The sequence below is a fragment of the Clarias gariepinus genome, chromosome 20 (assembly GCF_024256425.1).
Source record: "Clarias gariepinus isolate MV-2021 ecotype Netherlands chromosome 20, CGAR_prim_01v2, whole genome shotgun sequence".
NCBI lineage: Eukaryota > Metazoa > Chordata > Actinopteri > Siluriformes > Clariidae > Clarias > Clarias gariepinus.
The window spans coordinates 5,668,362-5,684,060 of NC_071119.1; the positions used below are offsets into that span (position 1 = coordinate 5,668,362).

Genomic DNA, 15,699 nt, shown 5'->3' on the forward strand with positions numbered 1-15,699 from the left:
ACCTTATTATAAGGTTTCCATTTACAGTAATTGCAGATTTTTATAAAGACTATTACACAACCTGTCCATGTCAAAAGAACAAAAAATTCCCTGGTCCCTTCCCAAAAAGCTTGGTTCCTTTTTCATTTAAAGTCACCTCGCCCTCTCTCTCTTTTACACACACACACACACACACACACACACACACACACACACACTCACACACACACACACACACACACACACACACACTCTCTCTCACACACTCACACACACACACACACACTCTCGCTCACACACTCACACACACACACATACACACACACACACATTATTTTCATATTTTAGTGTTATGGATTGCTTGTTGGTCGTTTTCAACATGTTTTAGTAAGTGTGTTTTGGTGTTGTCTTTTGTATGCTGGTAGTATGTTGTGTCACACATACCGAGAATAATTGTGATTTTTTTTTCCTTCTTTTATTTGATACAATATCTGGAGGTTAAAGGCCTAACATCTGTCAAAGGACATGACCTGGGAACTGTAGTTAGATTGCGTCACACATTAATCACAAGAAACCACTTCTGTCCTCTCACTTCCTTTTCTATCAGCAGCACTTTCATTTTCTCAACATTTTCTTTACACGTCAGTAAAACCCCACGGCTGTACAGTAATGTTCTCACACACAAAGACGCAGTAATTCAGTGTTTAGTCTTGTGTAGTTTGGAGATGTTCCTGTGTCCTTCTGTCAACTGCATGGACAATAGAGGAGAAGAAGAGGACATGACGATGGTCATCTATAAAACTAGAGATGATTTTAAAGGCTACGACACGGAGATGGAGAAAACTGATTTAAAGAATAAGCTACAAACTCAACACTCAGGTACACAATAGATTATGTTTTATGTTTGCTTTAGTTAACTAGACTCTGTGCTCAATGTATATACATTAACAATAAGAGTCTGTATGAGCAATGGAGCTAAACAGCAGTTTGCCCTCTTTGTTTCAAAAGATTGCTCATCACTGCTTTCTATACCTTAATATTAGAGATGGCTGGGGAAAGTCTTGTAAATCTTAATATTAATAAAAAAAGACCCTAGATCACTAAATACAGTGGTTACCTCATCGGAGCGTTGGTTTTACCGTCGCGGCGCTCTGCGGCAGTATTTGGGTTTGTGCGTTTTCTGGCTTTTACCACTGAGTGGCGCTATATAACTACCGACTGACGCCTCATGCCTTAGTTTATTCTCTGCGGGATTAATGAGACGCGCTCCTTTAGCACGTAGTAGCGGATAAAATCAAGTGAAACACTGTAGTTAAACGAATTCATAATCACAGTACTAAAATTACAGTACACATTAGGAATTCAAATTAAATCAAATCTTATTAAGATCATATTTAAGCAAAATAAATGTTAATACAGTGAGCCTTTAGATTTTATCACTTGTAATTAGAAAAGAAGCGTGTAGGGTTTTGTGTCGTCTTATATCTTGTTTTCTTAAAAGTTATAGTAGATTTATTAACTGAAATAAATGACCATAAAATTAAAACATTGTCAGGACGTTCTACTGCGTCAGCTGATGTCGGTCATTCAGCCCCGCTTGTGTTTTTGCGTTATTATAAGAATGAAATGCAGTAGGCTGTTATGATCTGTAACAGGTTCGACCCATGTTGCACAGACAGCACCATAAAGCACGGACTCGAGGCGAGGTCTTACGGGAAAAGGGTAATTTATTTAGGTAAAATTGGGAAGAAAAGGGTTGAAGGCGGAAGAATGCAAAGGAAGGGATAAAGGTTGTGCATGTGTAGTTCCGGGGGCTGTGCCACACTGGCATGCGGGCACACAGATGACGATAAGTGGCGGTGGGCGGAGTGGCAGAACGGAGCACGCGGAGGCAGCGCTTCTGCACGCTCCCTCGTTACGGCGCTTCTCCCGCTGTTGATGGTCAGCGCAAGTCCTCACTGACGTAAAATCTTAACACAAACATCCTCGCAGCCTTTTCCTCTTCGGCAGCGGGGCTGAGAAGGCGGGCACGGTGCGGGAGTGAAGATGCTGCGGGAGCTCGCGCAGCTCTTTCTCTCGCTGTCCTCAGCGCAGGGATCAAAGGGCGGAATTCTAGTGTCCTTGTTTAAAGTCTCTGGGGCGCGTCACATCACCCCACTGACATGCCACTCTCCTATTCTCCACCACATCACGTACTTCCTGGACCTCGGACAAAACTCCACGCTTTGCTTTTATAATGTGGAGCAAGCCCGAGATCATATTGAGGTTAATTATCGCAGGCCGGAACGAATAGGCGGCTTCCTCCCTTTGTCGCCTATTCAGGGAGCCTACGGAGTGAGCGAGTAGCGATAGTAGATTTGGGCGCGGACCCGTCACAGGCACACCCCATGGCATATCATCATAATTTTCTTTAATAGTAAATAATGACCCCCGTTGCGCTGTACCACTGCTGGCAAACCCTTATGAAAAACAAGTTAAACATTAAAGTAAAGAGGAGGATCACGATGCTCAACATCCCGGAGCCCAAACCCCATTTAAATTAAATTAACAAATATTGTAAGTAAATAACAATAGCCCACGTTTAGAAAAGCATTTTTATTTAGATTATAAAAATTAATCCTGCATCTAATTTAGGTGTTCCGGCTGCCATTGTTCTTATGGCTCTGTCAGAGTCAATCATTCAGTAACAGTAAATTTTCCTTTACATCTGTATGAATAAATTGATATGATGAGCTATTAATCAGTGACGTATGTAAACGACTCAGTTCAGATGTAAGGAAATGTAAAGAAAGTAAATGGCTGCGCTGTTTGGGGGAGGGACGTGCTAATGATGATTTGGTTTGCTGTGTGTGTGTGTGAGAGAGAGAGAGGTGTCAAGAGGTCTATCATACTCATGAAACGTCGTGGATTAACAGTGAAACAGAGGCTCAGCTGAAAAGTGTAAGGCACATCAGTCACTTAACCCCAAATAAAAGGTCTTTCTGAGTGTTATGATATAGTTAAAATAACAGATGTACAAATGGTGTGCACTGAATACTTAACCTAAACCAGGCACGAGGATTAATAAACCAAGATAGTCCCATGCCTGTTTTTTTATATAAAAATACCGAAGAATATTATTGTGTATAGACTGATTAAAAACAATGCAATTTATGCTATCATACGGAAAATCTCAATTTCTTCCATTCCAAGGATTAAAAACGGTAACAATGTCAACTTTAGAATCTAGCATCCAGAAGATTAAAATTACACAAATTTAAATCACTGAAAGTCTCTAGAAGAGCCTCAGATTCAAGAGGTTTTTAAAGTGGGGAGAAGTGCATTTCAGTTCCTCTGAATGTATAGGTGAGAACAGCCGATTCACACCTGGGGAGGGTGAATAATTTGTATTTGAATGTTGTCTGGCATTGTAAAGCACTATAGTGACACTAAAAGAACAACCCAGGATTAATAGGAATTATTATACTGCATAAACATTATTTAGCACAAAAAAATTCCTCGCGCTCGGGAAAACTATGCGTGCGGTTGAGCGCTGATTAGACTATAGGAAATTAAAGCGGAGGGTTTTTATTTAGACTATAAAAAAAATAACCTGCGTCTATTTTTAGGTGTGCCAGCTGCCACTTTTTAGTTAGAAGTTTTCAATACAAATCTTATAATGCCCACATGACATGACGGAATTAGGCACGGCTGGTAAGCTATCCTTGCTAATGATCCCGGGTTTGCACCCCGCGCTATAAAATACAAGTACGACGGCCATCCGCGGACAGCAGCTCCGTTGCGCTGGCTCTTCTTTGAAGTCCCTGGGGCGCGTTCCATTTGCCCCGCTTGCATGCCGCACTTCCGCGTTGTTGCACGCGCGTCGCACACACAGCGCGTAGTAAAATCCACTGTAACCCAACAAACCCCGAGTATTTTATAGCGCGGGGTGCAAGCCCGGGATCATTAGCAAGGAGAGCTCTTCTTCACCATTTGTGCCTAATTCCGCAGCCCCGCTTCTTCGCATGTCTGAAGGGGAGGCCACCTAACTAGTGAGCGAGGAGCGATATTGATTTGGGCGTACGCCGTGACAGGCTGAAAAAACTGTTGTCAGATTAATGTGCACAAACTATATAATAAAACTATATAAGACTACATGGCCTTTATAAAACTTTAGCGCACTCACAATAACGAAAAAACTTCATGATTTTTGTAAATGTTTGAAAGCAAATAAGGTGCGCTGTTCTGTATTGTTTTTGGTGAACTTGAACGCGTTTTGCTTGCTGTTTTCCTGACGCATTCATAATCATTAGTCTACTTCTGCCGGTGCGCTCTGGAAAACTTTATGCATGCGGCTGAGCGCTGATTAAAACTATGTAGAAAATTAAAGAGGGGGTTCACGATGCCGAAGTCCTGAGCCCAAACCTCATTTAAATTAAATTAACAAATATTATAAGGAAAAAAAAACAATAGCCCACATATAGAAACCGTTAATAAATTCTTTCCGACATGAGTTGACCCGGTGTTATGGGCGGAGCGCCGGGAGATTTCCTGAAGCTCCGAAATCGTGGGGCATTTTTTCTAAATAGACGCTATGTTTAATAACTGATTAATCTGTATAATAATCCAGAACTTAAATAACAATGAACAGATACAGAGATACGCTATATAACAGTCACTATTGTATTTACTGCAACGAGCAAAAATGTCACTTTGCGCCACCTGGCGGCCATTTTACGAATGACTTTGAAATGCAACTGATTTATTTTGCCCGCTGACATTTTACACGGCGGTGAGCGTGACGGTAATAACCATTCCAATTGGGTAACTACTGTACTCCCATCTCCTGCATTAATAAAACTTATACAGCTCCATCATTATTGTGTGGGATTTGAGATTGTTGCTTGATGAAACTTTTCTTAGCTGTTAACAATCCCAAACTGAACAATAACACACCCACTGTAAGCAGTTCTAATTTAAATCACAGCTGATTGCACAAAATACAGCATCTTTGTGAAGCCTTCAATAAAGTAAAGTTTTAAATGAAGGAATTCTACTTTTGCTAGAGTACAACATTCCTAGGATTTTTCACCTTTCTTCTATACTTACTTTTTTTCTAGGATTTGTGTACTTTGACCACCACTGAGGTTTATACATAATGCCATCACTATAATGGTGCTAATATTACTTGAGTTTTAGTATTTATATAGCTAACCAAATATTTTTTGCTAGGTGTTAACCATGTAAAGCCAGCACTAATGATGATGGGTTGTGCCATGTTTATGTTTATTTGTGATACTATTTTTGCTTTGGGAGCTGCTTACCATTGCTTTGTTCAACACAGCTGGTTATCATTGCTTCATTTACATGGACTTGGCTTTTATTGTATAACAAATCTACTCATTAGGAGCATATTTCTTTTCTTTTTTTCTTTTTATAGTTTAAAAAAATTGTCAAGGTTTAGAAACAGGGATGAAGGTGCAGAGAGAGAAATTCCTCGGCTTCTGCAGATGGTAGCAGATGTCCAAAACTGGGGGATGGTCACAGTTGACAGAAGCTTAAAGCAAGGAACCAACAGTAATTTCATGTGTGAGTTTTTAAGTAGCTACAGTACTCAACATGCCAGTTACCACAAGATGGTTCAGGCACCCTGCCCCTTCTAAATGGGCCATGGAGCTGTCACTAGTGCTGAGGGGATTCCTTCAGCTTTTTCCTGGCCTAGCAAGGAGAGTAAACAGGGTAAGAGGCACTAGCTTTAGACCAGCCATCACAATGTACATTTATATACAAACAAGGATGAAGATCAGTCATGTGTTGCTAGATGCACTATTCACTGCAGATGCCCAGTTTGCTGCAGTTCTAAGACTAAACACTGCCTTACTGAGCTAAAAAAAATAAAGCCATATTTTCACCCTGCCATCAGGAATCCTAATGTTGGTTTAGGCAAGAAAGCTAGGCATGAAGTTGTGTTCAGTGGGGTTGAGGTCAGGAATCTGTGCAGGACACATAATGGACAATGTTCTCTGCAGCCTCTTATTTTTCATTGTCTTACATTTAAGAGGGAAAAAAAAATCGCACATCTTGGCATGTTCCTGAAAAACCACAAAACACAAACACCTCTGTCCTGAAGACAATCTAATGAGGAAAAACATAATAAAAGGGAATATTAAATATATGTCCTGCCCCCTTTGCATCATATGTGTGTGTGTGTGTGTGTGTGTGTGTGTGTGTGTGTGTGTGGTGTGTGTATGTGGTTGTTGGTGCAAACTTTTTTTCTTTTGTCTCAGAGAGTGGTGGTTAAACATGATCTTAGACTAGTAGAAATTTTGTTTTGCACTCTCACAGTAATGAAAAACAATAATTATCAAATAATACAGATAAAAAAAAACTACAAATAATTCCAGATCTACTCCGGGAACCTTTCAACTAATACATATGACAGAATTCAACCTGCTACTGATGTATAAATTTATCTTTAAAGCAGCAGGTGTAAAGTGTAATAGCTTTGAATAATGATGCCAAGTTTTGTTATAGAAAGTTTATAGATGGATGTTTGGATAAAACCAAAGTTTTGTGCTTAAGCTAGATTAAACAGGAACTATTTTCACAAGAACACAATAGATGTACAATGTTGTAGTAGAGCTCAGGTGGCTAAGGCTCTAGACCAATTTATTTTTGGATTTAAGTATCCGGGTTTAAACCCCGCTGTCTCTAAGTTGCCACACCCCATACTACACAGCCACATGAGAGATTTTACCTTACATGGACAGGACACGGGACTCTGGGAATTCACGGGGAGGCGGCGTGTGTTTAATGGTGAACCACAGCTGGTGCAACAGTGCGAGCGTTGTTCCTCTCACACGCTTCTGCACACCCATTCTGGAACTACTGACCATCAATTGACATCCTTTTTACCTTCCTTGGAAACTTACATCGGTCATAATCAGCACCTTTTATATCCCACCACAAGCGAATATAGTCACTGCTTTATGCAAGCTGCATGAGGCACTCACACAGCACCAGACACAACACCAGGCTTATTGTGTGAGTTTAGCACAGCCAATCTCAAATGTGCAGCGCCAAACTTTCACCAGGGGTGAAACGATACTGGATCATTGCTACACAACAGTCAAGGATGGCTACAAGGCACAATCTCGACACCCCCCCCCCCACACACACACACACCATTTAAATGCAAATAATACGTGGAATGAATGAAAAATTAAAAGTGTGCAATAGTCCTGAATTGTGCAATTGAGCATTCTTTGTGTGCATTGGGGTGTGCACAGATGAATAATGTCCATGAGTGTCCATTTTGCGCAATGTTGCAAAAACGCGGAGATGATTAGTCTTATGTGTTAATCTGGTTGAGAGACCGTATCGCCTGCGGGAAGAAGCTCCTCCCCAGTCTCTCTGTGTTGGCCTTCAGGGAGCGGAAGCGCTTTCCTGACCACAACAGAGAGAATAGTCCATTGTTGGTATGGCTGGGGTCCTTCACGATCTTCCTGGCCTTGGTCCAGCACCGCTTGCTGTAGATCGAGTGCAGATCAGGGAGCTCAGTGAGGGTGATGCGCTCAGCTTAATGCACAACTCTCTGTAGAGCTCGTCTGTCCTGCATGGTGGTGTTCCCGAACCAGGTTAAGATGTTTCTCATCAGGATGCTCTCTATGATGCAAGAGTAAAATTTCCTAAGCACCTTGGAGGGCAGTCTAAAGTCTCTCAAGCGCCTGAGGTGGTAGAGATGCTGCTGGGCCTTTTTCACCACGGTGTTGATGTGACAGGACTATGACAGGTCCTGCATGATGTGAATGCTAAGGTATTTGAAGCTCTCCACTCTCTCCACTAGGCTGCTGTTGATGACTGGGGTCTGGTACAGTAGTTCCTCTCCTGCTTTGTACTAAAGTCCACCATCAACTCCTTTGTCTTGCTAGTGCTCAGGAGGAGATTGTTCTTCTGGCACCAGTTCTCCAGATTTCCAACCTTCTCCAGGTAGGCTGTCTCATCGTTGTCAGAGATCAGGCTCACCATGACAGTGTCATCAGCAAACTTGATGATGGTGGTGGAGTTCGTAGTGGCTATGCAGTCATAGGTGTACAATGCGTACAGTAGGGGGCTCAGAACACCCTGGGGGCTCCAGTGCTGAGAGTGAGAGAGGCTGAGACATGTGGTCTGCCAGTTAGGAAGTTGGAGATCCACTGACACAGTGATGTGCTGAGTCCCAGGTGCTCCAGCTTGGTGGTGAGCTTGGAGGGAATTATGGTATTAAATGCAGAGCTGTAGTCGATGAAGAGCATTTTCACATAATTCCCTTTTCGAGTGTCTAGGTGAGTAATGTGTGGAGGAGATGTGAGATTGCATCGTCTGTGGAATGGTTCGGATGGTATGCAAACTGTAGTGGGTCTAGTGTGTCTGGTAGTGAAGAGATGATGAAGTCCTTGACCAGCCGCTCAAAGCACTTCATCACTACTGAGGTGAGGGCTACAGGGCGATAGTCATTAAGGGAAGCAGGACAAAAGGAGCAAACAATGATGGACTCCTTAAAGCCCACGGCTTCTGATTCAGTTTTTTCTACGGTAGCATCCACTAGTTTCCTAATGGATCCCACAATCGCTTCTGTAAACACGTTGATGTTATCTGAGCTGTTTCGGAACATTTCCTAGTCTGCGTCATCGAGTGCGTCCTGTAACGCGGCCACTGATTAGTCCATCCAGCGCGCAATCTCCCTCTGAACCAGAACTTCCTGTTTGAGCCTTTGTTTGTATTTTGGCATGAGGAAGATGACGATAGATCACCAACATGGCACCGGTGAGGTCGGCTGCCGTCACGACTGCTCCGACCTACTTTTCTTTGTTTTCGTATTTTAAAGTAATTTCCAGTAACTTTAAACCAGCAAACTCAACACCATTGAGTACATTAGGTATGATAGAGACACTCTTGTTTCTATTGGTATACAATGTACAGTGGAACCTCGGATTACGAGCTGAATTCGTTCCGGAAGTAGGCTCGTATTCCAAAACACTCGTAAACCAAATTTAATTTTCCCATAGGAAATAATGGAAACTTAAATTATTCGTTCTACAGCCCAAAAAAATAAATACATAAATATAATTAATACAAAATATAAAGTAAAAATAAAACAAATTAACCTGTACTTTACATTAAAAAAATTTAGAATTAAACCCCGACACATAAGGGTTTTCGTTTGTGCATGCAGAGTGTATGTGTGTAAAATGTGCGCGCACACACACACACACACACACACACACACACACACACGTTAACGGATAGACCGTTTTTAAAACCATTTAAAAATTAGCAAGGAACATTCCTAGTCACACTCACGTGAGCACATACTAACAGGATCACTGCTGTAAGTAAAACAACAACAACAACAACAAAAAAACAAATTAAACAGCTCCTCACCTTTGAAAACAATCGCGACAGAGAGAAGTTTGTGTGTTTATTTGGCAACCTGAGAGGAGGGGGGATGAAGGGGGGCTCGCTCGCGTTTACGGCCCCCTTCTCTCAGGTTGCCAAACAAACACACAAACTCTCTGCCTTACACAGACACAAACACACGCGCACTCAAAAACACTGCAGGCACTAAGACCCAGCAGGGGAGACGATAGGTCTCGGCTTTACAGCTCCCCTCCTCTCAGGTTGCCAAATAAACACACAAACTCTTCTCTGTCGCGACTGTTTTTAAAGGTGAGGAGCTGTTTAATTCTTGTTGTTGTTGTTGTTGTTGTTGTTTTACTTTACAGTAGTAATCCCGTTAGTATGCACTCACGCGAGTGTGACTAGCGATGTTCCTTGCTAATTTTTAAACGGTTTTAAAAACGGTCTCTCCGTTAATGTGTGTGTGTGTGTGTGTGTGTGTGTGTGTGCACGCACGCACATCTCTCACACACACACACACACACACATACACAGCGCGTGTGTGTATTTACCCAGCAGGAGAGACGATTACCTACAATTCTGCTGCAAGAGAGAGAAAAACCGTTGGCTCACTTGTGATGACGTAACGCTCGTTGTTAAAACAAGAAGCGCATGCGTGAAACATGATACGCGGTGCTCGTTAACTAAGACAATGCTCGTTTTTCAAGTAAAAAATTATTTAAAAGTGTTGCTCGTCTTGCAAAACACTCGTAAACCACGTTACTCGTAATCCGAGGTTCCACTGTACTCATAATTCAACGTTTTTAACTCCGGATTCGAGCTGGCCAAGTGAGATCCTGAGGGAGAACTAAGGATGCGCCGCAAAGCGAATCCTATCAGCCTCCTTTACCCTCAGCACTGGAGTCCCCCAGGGTTGTGTTCTGAGTAATTATACACTTACGACTGCATGGCCACTACCAACTCCACCACCATCATCAAGTTTGCCAACCCTAGTTTGCCAAGTTTGCCATCAAGAAGGCCAGCACAGAGAGACTAAAAAGGAGCTTCTTCCTGCCGGCAATACAGTTTCTTAATCAGAACACTACACAGGACTAAATCATTTTTGCCCACTGCACATTCATGGACATTTGCACACACCCTGGATATTCCTATTTCATTTTTACACGTTTGCACATTGCAGATTTATGGACATTGCATCTACACACTCATTTACACAATAGTTTCTATATTTTTTATGTTTGTACAGCCAAATATTCGATATTTTGTACAGTTAATTTTTTTAATATTTTCTATTTTGTTCTTATTATCTAAAGCTATATTTTCTATAGCTAAAATTTCTCTATATTTTATTCTTATTTTATTCCATAATTTATTTCTTATTGATAATCTTGTTTTTTAAGGTCACTCGCAGGCATGTAAGCATTTTACTGCATATCGTACTATATACAGTATGACTGTGTATGTGACACTCACTCACTCATCTTCTATACCACTTTATCCTGTATTCAGGGGGGCCTGGAGCCTAACCCAGGAGGTTAAGGGCACGAGGCGGGGTACAATCTGGACAGGGTGCTAATTTATTTGCAGGGCACACACACCATTACACTCACTCACACACTCATTTACACACTTCTGAGTACCCGGAGGAAACCCACCAAGCACGGGGAGAACATGCAAACTCCATGCACACAGAGACGGGAATCGAGCCTGGCCGGGAATAAAACCCGGACCCGGAGTTTTCTGAAATCAAGACAGGGTTAAAAAAATATATAGGTCACAGCTGATGTTTAGCTGATGCTTATAATTATTGTTTAGAGTATATTTTTATTTTATATAGAATAGAATTAAAGTAGAATTCTTGTTTGGCTATTTAACCTTTTTGCTTGGCAGAATTGGTTTTCTGACATGGACCTAATCAGAAAGGTTAACGATTCACTATCCTATCCAGAATCTCTATCCATTCCATACCAAAATGCCAAATTTACATGTGGAGAAACCTAGGAAAAATGTGGCTTTGTGTTCATTTACCCCTAGGTGGAGACATTGCATGCAACAGGTGTTACAGAGTGACTGCAGTGTGTGTGGCACTGCTGTGTGTTCTCCTGCTGACTGCCATCACATTGCTGTGGATCAAATACAACATTCTGAACACAGAATACAGCCAGTTACAGACCAGTAACAACAACCTGACTATAAAGAGAGACCAGTTACAGAGGGAGAGAAATGAATGCCTGCGGAGACTTTGTGATTTGGGTAAGTAGATAGATTTAGCATTACATTTTATTTCCAACAGTTAAATGTTTTCAGTTGAAGTTCCTTTGAGCCGTTTTAAAACTAAACCATCAAGATTTAATTCAGAATATAATTGCCCTTTATATTTGGACTGAGAAACAAAAAGAAGAAAATTAAATAATGTGCGCAAAACACACACACACAAAAAAAAAAACTAGTTATTGATCTGATGCTTTACTTACTGCTATCTCCGTGCTTGGATTTTTATCTTCTTTCATCAGCTTTCTTTGAAACCAGTGGATAAATTATGTGTTTTACCCACAGGCCTATAAATGCAGATGTTTAGAGATTTATTAATGAAATAAATAAACATAAAAAACTGAATAATCCTAAAGGCACCATAAGAACATCAATACACAAATGAACCTCCCAGATTAGATGTGGGATAAATCCGCATCCAGGATCAGGCCAATTTATATACAAACTATCAGATTTACCTAGATTTATAGGACTGCACATGAAATTACATGACTGGAGAAAAGCGAACAGTCAAACGCCAATATTTTATATAGGCTACTGCAGAAAATAAAAATGATCAAGCTAGGTCTCTTTTTAAAATCTATTGTGTTTTAATCTCTATCAATTCTCTCAATTAATCTTAGACAAAGAGAGGTGTTTCAGCTTCAGCTCCAGTCTTTATTTCATGTCTAATGAGAAGAAGAACTGGACTGAGAGCAGACAGGACTGCAGGGACAAAGGAGCAGACCTGGTGATCATAAACAGCAGAGAGGAACAGGTGTGTGTGTGTGTGTGTGTGTGTGTGTGTGTGTGTGTGTGTGTGTGTGTTTGTGTGTGTACGTAAAAAAAGAGAAAAGAATAGAGAGATTAATTGAGATTTTAATATACTTTATTAATGAAAATAATGTGTATGAAAAAAACAAAAGTGTAATCCCACCCCCCTTCCCCACCATTAATAACCCCTCTTTTTCTCAGTTTTATTTTATTATTTGTTTGTTCATTCATTTCAATTCTATTTAATTCAATTTTATTTATATAGCGCTTTTAACAATGCTCATTGTCTCAAAGCAGCTTCACAAAAATGAAATCATTTTTTTAGAAAAAAAAATATTTGGAATGTGTGTGTGTGTGTTTGAGAAAAATGTGTCTAGATAATAATGAATGAATGATGAATGATGAGCAAGCCAAGGATGACGGCGACAGTGGCAAGGAAAAACTCCCTGAGATGGCAATAGAAAGAAACCTTAAGAGGAACCAGACTCAACAGGGAACCCATCCTCATTTGGGTGATAACAGATAGAAATAACATCATGTGTGTTGTGCAGGTGAAAGTTCATTTGCAGTACTGCAGCTCCTGTCCATTTTTTTCTTTCTTCTAAGTGACTGTTTGTTTTTTTTGCTGGCACTGGTTTCTTGCAATTTTTTTTGGTCAGACAGTAGTGTTTTTACTACACTTTTTTTTTTTTTTTTCATTTTTTGACAGTTAAAAAGTGATTAATTTGCTCTTTGATGTCTATGGTTGTGTGTGTGTGTGTGTGTGTGTGTGTGTGTGTGTGTGTGTGTGTGTGTTCATTTTCCTTTGACCACAGATCCTTTCACACATGTTAATTTTTTTATCAATGTGCTTACAAGGTATGTCTTGGTCAGAAAGACCATCATTGCTTTATTTATACAGGAGGCAGAGTAGATATTCTCACACCTGACTTGCTCTCCCACCACTAGCAGCAACTCCTCCACCTGTATTCCGTCCTTCGAGAAACACCTAATGCTATGTCGTAAACTTTTAACTTTTAGTATTACTAGTAACATCCACTAAATATAATAAATAAAAAAAAACAAGGTTGGGAAAGTCTCCTCACACCCAAAGAGAGAGAGAGAGAGAGAGAGAGAGAGAGAGAGAGAGACTAAAGCCTTTTTCATTGTGTTTTTATTTACAGGAGTCTATTGTTAAACAGCTGGGCAGCTTCCTGGTTTGGATTGGTCTGAGTGACAGAGAGACACAGGGAGAGTGGAAATGGGTGGACGGTACACCACTGACTACAGAGTAAGAAACTGAGATTCTTTTTGTGTCTATTTTAGTGCAGTGAAATCAATAACACAGTAAAACTTTTCTCCTGCATGGAAGATTATTCCTTATTATATTTATATTGATGTCGTGTCCCAATGTAGATCTCAGTAAACAGAGGCTGAGAGGATTCAGTTAAATGTGTGGAATTGAAGGAAACTGAACACTGATCTGAGTCTGATTCTGATTCTCTGGGTTTCAGGTTCTGGAATAAAGGGGAACCGAATAATTTAGATGGTGAGGAGGACTGTGGTGAATTTTTAAGTGCTCCAAATGTGACTGTCTGGAATGACAATAAATGCTCTATTAATCTACACTGGATCTGTGAGAAACGTCTTTCACAGTAAAATTATTTTACATTAAAAAGGTGTTTTTGTACAAATTTTTACTAAATATATACAGAATAAAAGGCAGTATTTTAATAATAAATCACAGTGTATGTTGTCATTTGGTGAGAGTGAACTCAGTAATCAGTTAGTGACAGAAAAAGCACAGAGACTGTTCATGTCTTTTATATTATTACAGCTGTGATGATGAAAGCAGTATCACTTAGATGGTTACATTACATTTGGGCATTTGGCCCTTCATCCAGAACAACGTACATTTGTATTTAATTATATATGTGACCAGTTAAAGATAAAAAGACAATATGCAGGTTGCCATGTAAATTATTGATACATATTGATGAATATCAGTCTATTTATTATGAATAAAAAATAAATACATTCTCCTTATTTGCACACATTTTTAAATAAAGAAAGAAAAATATAATTATATTTTCTTTTCTTTTTTGTTTTTATTTGGATATATATTAATTTCCTATGGATTATATGTCACGGCACAGGTGTGCTTCTTTTTTATTTCTAACATTAATTTTAATACTATATTTGTGCATGTGTTTGTGTGTGTGATTTATTTTGGCTGTATTTTTCTGGTTTGGAGTGATTTTGTTATTGCATGTGTTGCTGTGCTTCTTTTTGATAGCTGTTTAACCACCTGTGCTGGACTAATGTAACTTCCCTCTTTGATCACTGATTGAGACACCTGTGACCAGTGGCACCCTGTGTGTCACATTCATAATAATGTGCAGCATGAAATAAATAAATAAGTTATCCTGATTTATCCTTTAATTAATAAACATCAGATAACGCATTATTATGACATAGTATACAATAAAACATTTATTTTAAAATGGGTGACTTATTTCCCCTTTGTATTGTGCTTTTTAATTATTTTTTATTAAACAGCCCCTAAAAGTGTACTATGAATAAAAATGGCTTTTACAAGTCCAGATTAAACCGAATAGGATCATTCATCTCCTTAGGTTAATTAGTTGGTTAATATTTTTAACTTACTTTAACATAATACTTCTTAATACTTCAGCCCTCACAATTATAACTAATTGCAGGTGCAACGTTGTGACACTAAAAGGGTAGGGTTGTGCCATTAACACAGTTTCACATGTTCATTGTAATCATTTTAACTAGACCGCCTTTGGTGGCTCAATGGTAGATTGCTTGCCTCCTGTTTCACTACAGAAAGTGAAACCAGGTGAAGATCAGGGGTGTTTCTAACAATTTAAATGATTATGGGCTTAGTCAAGTTTGCCTGAGGCTTGTCTCTTTTTTATTTTAATTTCATTTTTTTTGCAAGAATTAATCTGACCTTCATCTAAGCCACCTCATCTTTATTGAAGTCAAAGATATTAACAAATCTAATGTGTTTAAAATAATAACACAAAAATATTCTAATCTTTAGTGTCTTTATTAAACACACTCATTCAAAATTGAACACTTGGATTAATGACTGGTTGACCCCCTCTTGGCAGAAATAACCTCAATCAGGGACTTCCTGTAGGCTCTGTGTCATGTTATTTATATATATATATATATATATATATATATATATATATATATATACTGTATATATACTCTGCCACTCTGCCTACCGCCATTGCTCTCCAGCCTTGTGTCTGCTAGACAGCTGCATTTAGACCCACCCATGCACACCTTCACTACTTTTCTCCG

General features: G+C 39.7%; 1 protein-coding gene across 1 annotated transcript; it reads left to right on the forward strand.

The window, feature by feature from the left end:
- The first annotated feature begins 612 nt into the window (after positions 1-612).
- LOC128508783 (CD209 antigen-like protein C) lies at positions 613-14,101 on the forward strand. Its single transcript, XM_053480262.1, has 5 exons — positions 613-858; positions 11,392-11,610; positions 12,252-12,385; positions 13,545-13,651; positions 13,875-14,101. The coding sequence occupies exons 1-5, from the start codon at positions 705-707 to the stop codon at positions 14,017-14,019; spliced, it is 759 nt and encodes a 252-aa protein (XP_053336237.1). The 5' UTR covers positions 613-704; the 3' UTR covers positions 14,020-14,101.
- Positions 14,102-15,699: the final 1,598 nt, after the last annotated feature.